The sequence below is a fragment of the Triticum urartu genome, chromosome 7 (assembly GCF_003073215.2).
Source record: "Triticum urartu cultivar G1812 chromosome 7, Tu2.1, whole genome shotgun sequence".
Classification (NCBI taxonomy): Eukaryota; Viridiplantae; Streptophyta; class Magnoliopsida; order Poales; family Poaceae; genus Triticum; species Triticum urartu.
In genome coordinates this window covers 526,075,049-526,082,854 of record NC_053028.1, presented here as the reverse complement: position 1 = coordinate 526,082,854, position 7,806 = coordinate 526,075,049, and the positions used below count along the sequence as shown (strand labels likewise).

At 44.3% G+C, this 7,806-nt stretch overlaps 1 protein-coding gene across 1 annotated transcript; it reads left to right on the top strand.

The window, feature by feature from the left end:
* Nucleotides 1-589: 589 nt before the first annotated feature.
* LOC125525328 (NAC domain-containing protein 75-like) lies at nucleotides 590-7,252 on the top strand. The gene is made up of 6 exons (XM_048690329.1): nucleotides 590-938; nucleotides 1,031-1,223; nucleotides 1,949-2,553; nucleotides 5,531-5,857; nucleotides 5,969-6,070; nucleotides 6,605-7,252. Exons 1-6 carry the CDS (start codon nucleotides 792-794, stop codon nucleotides 6,683-6,685), a joined length of 1,455 nt encoding a protein of 484 aa, XP_048546286.1. The 5' UTR covers nucleotides 590-791; the 3' UTR covers nucleotides 6,686-7,252.
* The last annotated feature ends 554 nt before the right edge of the window (nucleotides 7,253-7,806 follow it).

Below are 7,806 nucleotides of genomic sequence, written 5' to 3'. Positions count from 1 at the left end.
CTAGTATCAACTGAATTAATTTTATATTTAGGAGCAGCATTAAGTGAGCAATAGAAGTGTGCATGCATAGCAGAGACATACTACCTCCTTTTCAGTTTACAAGTCCAGGGCATACTCCTAGATTGTTAGTCTTTCCAACTTAATATGAATTGTGTATTATAATAATTATATCATTAGAAATATAACTTTTGAAGTTTTTAATGGTATATTTTTTTGGTGAAATATAACTCGTATTATGTTGGTCAAATCGTCAACCTAGAGATACGGGAAACGAGTAAAGTCTTTTTCTTTTTGAAACGGTTTTATTTTTTTTAAATGGAAACGAGTAAGCCTTACAAACTGGAAAAGAGGACCGGAAAAGAGGGTAGTATCTCTCTAGAGACAGGTGGAGGTTTATTTTTTTGGGAGATGAAATAGGTGGAGTTATAGGGAGGGACAGCTTGATCTAGCGTGTGTCCAAAGGTGTTTCGTGCGTACCTGGAGAACCTTTTCCTTTCTCTCTCTCTCTCTCTCTACCCCTTCAGTTAAAGCGATCAACACATGGAATTCTGGTCTCCAAATCTTTATTACTTCCTCAAAACCCCCTTCACCACCCCCTCCCCCCGGCCGGTCTCTCCCTTTCCTCTCCACCCCTATCTCTCCTGTCTCCATCCACCTCTTCTTCCTTCTCCTCCTCCCTCCACCCTGTGAATAATCCTCTCTCTTACATGTGATCATGCTTAGGCAGGGAAGATAGCCAGGCAAGGTGCTACTGTCCCCTTGGCAGGAGTAACTGAGGTGACGACTGAGACATGGACGATGGTGCAACGGCAACGACAGGAGGAGGTACAAGCAGCGGCGGCCACCACCTCATCGGATCGAGGATTGAGGAGCACCGCAAGTACATGTCGGAGTCGAGCTGCTGCCCCAGGTGCGGCCACAAGATCGACCAGAAGCTGGTACATACGCACGATCTCGGCCCGTGACAATTTCGGTTCTGCTATAGGCCTTCTTTCTGTTGATTCATTGTGTATATGTATGTTGCCCGCAGGATTGGGTGGGGCTGCCGGCCGGGGTGAAATTCGACCCGACGGATCAGGAGCTGATCGAGCATCTAGAGGCGAAAGTCCAGTCCGGCGGCACGGCGGCCGTGGCAGCCCCGTCTCACCCTCTCATCGACGAGTTCATACCCACCATTGAGGGGGAGGATGGCATCTGTTACACCCACCCGGAGAAACTGCCAGGTTAATTTGCATAGTTTTTTCTATTGCCGGGAAGTTAACTTATAGCGTAGTAACTTATTATATTATAAATCTAGAACATCTGTTTCTAGCTACCTACCGTACGTTTCCAATCTCTTGAAAGTGCTTTCTTCTGTCAGGAATATTTTCTCGAAATACAATGTTTTAGTTTTTGGAGTTCTGCAATTTCAGTTTCTTGTTTCGTAGCTCAGGCTCTTTTTTTGTTCTCGTTAATTTTTTTTATGTTCTCGCTATTCTATTGTGTATACATTCACCATCCTGTCTTTCGTGTTCTGGGATTTGCTTTGCATTTGAATACTTGATGCGCGTATCTCCATACATATGAAAAGTATATTACTGGTAGATTTTCAAGTGCACTGTAGGAATCTTGGAACAAAAGGAAGAAAATATTGTACACCCATATCTCTCGGTACTGCACGTACGACATTAATGGCCATGGCATATTTCTCTCTCTCTCTCTCTCTCTCTAGAATGAAATGTGACATGAGATCTGCCCCTAGCTTCCAAAGTTAGGTTTTGTCCCCCTCTCAAGGTTGTTATATCCTCCAACAGCCGACGGGGTGATGTTGCATAGCTGCATCACTGTCTCTTTTCTCGCTTTTTTTTTTTCCAAAGTCATGTTTTTCTTAAAGTCGTCCAACCAAAACAGACATGACTAATCCTCGGGTGGCATGCACGTCCTGACATCCATGGCCATGCTCATGCAGGTGTGTCCAAGGACGGTCTGAGCAGGCACTTCTTCCACCGGCCGTCCAAGGCTTACACCACTGGTACCCGCAAGCGCCGCAAGATCCAGCCGCCGGCAACCGTGGACGCTTCCGCTCTCTCCTCCGCCGGATCAGTAGCTGCGGGTGCGGCTCACCAGCAGCAGCAACAACAGCAGCGGAGTGAGACGCGGTGGCACAAGACTGGCAAGACGCGGCCGGTGGCTGTGGGCGGCCGACAGAGGGGGTGCAAGAAGATCTTGGTGCTCTACACCAACTTCGGCAAGCACCGGAAGCCCGAGAAGACCAACTGGGTGATGCACCAGTATCACCTCGGCGAGTCTGAGGAAGAGCGCGAGGGCGAGCTCGTCGTATCTAAGATCTTCTACCAGACGCAGCCGAGGCAGTGCGGCGTCGGGGATGGAGCCTCGGCATCAGTCCCGGCGTCTAGCACTGGCACGTCCGCCATGGAGAGGAGGAGGGCCGACCGTGCGGGCAGATCGCGGGCGGTGCGCATGACCCCGTCCGACATGGTCAATGCCGCATTCCATGGCACCACACGCATTCAGGACTTCAGCTTCTCACAATTCAGAAACAACATCGAGGAGGTTAGTTTTGATCAATCTCTTCTAGTAGTACTCCCTCTCTTGACCGAGGGAGTAGTTCTCTTCTAGTAGTAGTTGGGGGATTCGGGCTTGCGGCACGAGTGCAAGATGTTTTTTTAGATGAAAGATAAGTTTTTTTTTTGGTATTTCCTCAGCCGTTCAATCTAACATACTGTTGGGGGCAGATGGGAATGGAGAGGCGGATGGATCCATAAATAGACAAGATATCAAGGGAAAATGCACATTGAACAACTTAGAGCGAAACACTCACCTACCTACTCTAGATGGGATACCCTCCTTTTCAGAAGAAACAAAAACACAGTTTGGATGTACATGCAACCGATGTCAATATGAGAGGAGGAAGGGAGGGAGGCCAGGCATGCCCGATGGAGAGAGAGGAAGAGAGAATAAGGTGGTGTTTGGTTGAGAAGTCCTAGGACTTTTTCTAGTCCCAGGGACTAATCAAAAAAGACTCTCTAGTAGAGTCTTTTTCTAGTCCATATAGAAAAAGTCCCTCATGTTTGGTTTCTAGAGACTTTTTAGGACTTTTTCTAGTCTCTGGGACTAAAAAGTCCCAGAACCAAACACCCCCTAAGAGGGATGTGCGGAGGGACACAAAAGGGAGCGAGGAGGTTGACCCGAGTGGTGATTGAAGAGAGCGATAATGGCTAGAGCTGCGACCTCCACCCCATGAGGCTAGGGTCTCACTTGCGCTAAACGGATGATGCCGAGCCCTTCCTCACAAAGATTAAATAAGTTTTTTTTGGCATTTCCTTAGTCATTCAATCTAACATATTGTTGGGGGGAGAGGGGAGGGAGAGACGGGAGGATCCAAAAATAGACAAGATATCAAGTGAAAATGCACATTGAACAACTTAGAGTGAAACACTCACCTACCGGCTCTAGATTGGGATGTCCTCCTTTTCAGAAAAAAAACAAAGTCAGGATCTACATGCAACCGATGTCGATATGAGAAGAGGAAGGGAGGCAGGTCGGGCATGCCCGATGAAGAGAGAGAGGAAGTGGGAATAAGAGGGATGTGCAGAGGGACGCAAAATGGAGTGGGGAGGTTGACCCGAGTTGCGATTGAAGAGAACGATAATGGCTAGAGCTGTTGACCTCCACCCCTTGGGGCTAGGGTCTCACTTGCGCTAACTGGATGATGCCGACCCCTTACCTCGTGACGTCGATGAACTTAGGATTTCCTTATACGTTTCCCAACAATAAGGTAGGAGGAAGAATAGGTGGGTTGGAGGAGCAAAGAGGTTTAGAGGAATCACACAAGAAAAGAAATCATAGTTTTAAATTATTAGATGCTTTTCTTCCTTTCAAAATTTGGGAGATATATTTGCAGCTAGGGTGAGTGGAATGACAAAATCAAAACCTTTCATGAAGAGCAATGTCAAACCAAAAACACCGATCCGACATTCATCATGAATATTGAATTGTCGAGTACAGAATAGCACACTTAAGCACATCGGCTGATGTAAGTCATTATAATGTGATTTGCATATCAACAAAAAGTATATAACATTAAACAATAAGTTACACGTATTTTTGGTATTTATTTTGCTTCTCCGGGTATAGATAAAATTTGTATTCAAAGTTTTGTGGTTTTGAAGATTTCTATTCGGTTAAATTTGTTTGGGGATGACTTATTTGTGTTGCTTTCCAAGCTATATGGTAGCGTGGAAGCGACTAAGACATGGTAACAATAGATGTTTACGGCATAACTCATGCCATCGTGTGTTTTCACATTGGCACATCAAAGGAAACCCGATGTGAATCTTCAGAAACTAAATAGCTAGCCTCCACTAATAGTCCTGGTAGGCACGCTATCTTATGAGTGTTGCTATGGGTACGATAAAATCTTGTACGATTTTAGTACAACCTACATGGGAGCCTTCGATGCATCAGCCCAAAGCAAGGGAGTCAACCGGATTAAGCATCATATTGCAATCGTAACCTCAAGTGTCGTATGCACGGCACTTTCACTAAGTTATAGAGTATGTATGATTCCGGCTTCCTCAGCCTACCTATATAGCCAGCAGAACTGCTCACATTATCAGCTTCATGTCCTTTTCATTTCAATTTGGATGCTGTAAAATTGATCATATTTCTTTATTTCAATTTGAAGTAGGAAGGTATCTTGGAGATGAAATGTTCCCTTTTCCATTATCAACGAAATGTAGGTAGGAATTTGATGCAAAGTTTTTGTTTGGGAGGGTTGTGGGGTCACTGTGGTGTCAAGGCAAATGTGTCCATTCAGCACAATCTGATCAATGAATTAATATAATGGTAAGGTGAGGGAAATTCTTGAAGAAAACAGTAATAGCTAGGGTTGAGATCTTACCTAAAGTGATGGATGTCTTTGACCTACATGCATGCATGCAATGCTGAAGTAACACATATTTCCATGCCATGCAATTAATTAAGATGTAAGAAGACGTACACAAACTGGTTGTAGGTCAGTTCTATTACACGCCTAGTCCACAATCTGCACAGTATCAAATACTGTGCTTAATTAGGGCATCACTTTGTCCACACAGCAAGCAACCCTAATTAAGGGCACGAATAGTCTATTCATTACCCACATGTTTATATATGTATCAGCATATACAAAATCTAAGAATAATATCTCTTGCATTACTTTCTAAATTTGTTCACTTTCCCTGTCTACCAAACAGTGAGACGTTTACTCATCAATAAAGCTTGAGTGTAACATAATTAAGTTTTTCTTAGAGAACTAACAAAATTAAGTTATGGGTTACCATGTAGTATCATTCCGTTCCAAATTATAAGATGTTCTAACTTTTTTTCTGATGTATATGGACATGTTTTACTGTGTTTATTCACTCATTTCAATCCAGTCCATATAAAAATATCAAAGGGAATACTTGTCAATGTAGTTAATTATTACGTACAGTATGATTTATACCGTGCAAGTATTAACATTTACAGCTAATGTGTATACACGCAGGTGGGAATGGGAGGATCAGATCACCAAGTGGTGCAAGTTAGGGCTGACGAGGGAGTGCTGCATCGTCCTGCAGCGCTTCACCATCAGCACCCCCACCAGCAGCAGCATCACGTCGTGGACGAGCACGATCACCGGCGCCACCACCACCACTACGCCGGCCTCCAGCAGGAGCACCACCACTCGTCGACAGCGGCGTTCCACGTAAGCACACCGACGGACCCCATTGCCACGCTGATTGCGGCGCCGCCTGTCCACCAGGGCTCGGTTGTGCTTGCGGCGCCGACGGCGGAGCCCTATGGTCATGGGGCACCGAGCTACCATAATCAGGTAGCTTACCAGCATGATCCATGCAGTTTGTTTGGCGTTGTACCTAAGTATATACACTTTATTCTTACGGTTTGGTTTGATTAATCTGTGACACAAAACGAATGTGATTAGGAGGATGAGCGGCCACACCAAACGCGAAAGTTCGATGGACGGTCGACTTCTGGCCTCGAAGAGGTGATCATGGGATGTACATCGAGGAGGTCCAAAGGAGGAGTAAGAAACTCTCTCTCTCTCTCTCTCCCGCAGACTTCACATCTTTTTAGTGTTGAACATGGGAAGTTCGATCGTAGTACCAATAATGGCGCACATGTAGTGCTGCTACTAGATATTTATTTCTTCTTGTTTCTGGTGCCATTTCTCTTCATGGTAGTCAAATTAGGAATATCTGGTGGGCATGAGCCGACTAACAATCCCGGATGGAGGAAGTACTCACATTGGTTACAAATGTGTGTATTACTAACTGGGTACCACACTACAACTAGTAAGATACAAGACCGGGCTTTGATCCCATAGATCAGTGCTCTAACTTTTTACAACTAGATCAATGATATAATTTTTACGGTGGAACGCCACTGTCACCGGTCTAATACCCTAGTTGTACGACACTGTCTTAACCTTTGTTCTACTCCCTATATTGGATGTAATAATGTCATGTATTATGGGACCAAGGAACTATTTTTTTACAAATATCAAGTAACTCTTGATCTCTGCAAGACTTCTAATTGTTTACCCCTCCTTTTCTTTCAGGAAACATCAGGCAGCAAGGAGGATACAGAATGGCAGTACCCATCCTTCTGGCCTTCTGACAACCAGGATCATCATGGGTGAAAGAGCAAACACATCTGCCATGCACCTTAGGGCACTAGCCGGTCTTGGAGAGGTACCCAAAGCCGAGCCAAAACATCATCATTACTGCCATGATAGGATCATCATACATTTCACCAATCGTCTACAAGACTAAAAAGCACAGGTATAGTAGCATAGGAGGAGTGGCTTCCAAGAAACACCCAAAAGGCAAAGTGTCCAACAAAATCAAACCCCAGCTTTTATCCCCCCCCCCCCCCCCCCCTATCTAGAATTAGCTTTCTCTTCACCCAATGTGTCTAGATAGAAGGATGGAAGTTTCATCTGAGTGCATAAATTCGTATGTCTAAAGAGACAAAGACGATATTTGAGAAAAAGCAAAAGGGGAAACAGAAAAAAGAAAAAGGAGAGTACATAAAACAAAGGCCATGACATCACAAGAGAAGGTCAGTTAACCGCCGGCTGTGGTTGCTCACGCTGATCAATGCAAATCATTGTGGCAATCATCGTTTACCGTGGTCTTTTTGGTCAATTGTCACCATATTAGTATTGAATAATCAGGAGTATACCATACTTTTTTTTCTTGCTTTCTGATTCTATTGCTTCATTAGTTAATTGTGTACACCAATTTACTTTTACTTTTTGACACATGTTTGAGCAAAGAAGCTAACATTTGGGAAAGGAAGGAAATGATGCCTTTGTAAAGCTGGCATATGCCCTATTGAGTTGGTCCATTTGTTTACATGTTCGATTATTTAATAGTTTTATGAGATATACATGTGTCAAGAAATATTCCATGTCCAAGCAAACTAAGACGGCAAAGTAAAGTGATTGGGGGCTTTAGTTCCAAAATCATCCTTTTTCCTTGAGGAACATCTTTGGTTCCAAAACCTTCTCAGTGCCATGCATGAGACTCAATGTTACCCATATTCTTTTGTGACACTGTCATGCAAAAGAAGAGAGCTAGCTAGGGGCAAGGGAAAGCTTTTCATGTCACCTGCTATGAATGAAAAGGCTTTATGTCACCTCTTACTCCTAATATATTTCCCCCCTCATCTTTTCGGAGCTTTTGCAAAAACAGTTGATTGGACCATGAACGGCTAACACTTGAACTGAATGCTTCCCATGCAGACTGCATGCATGTG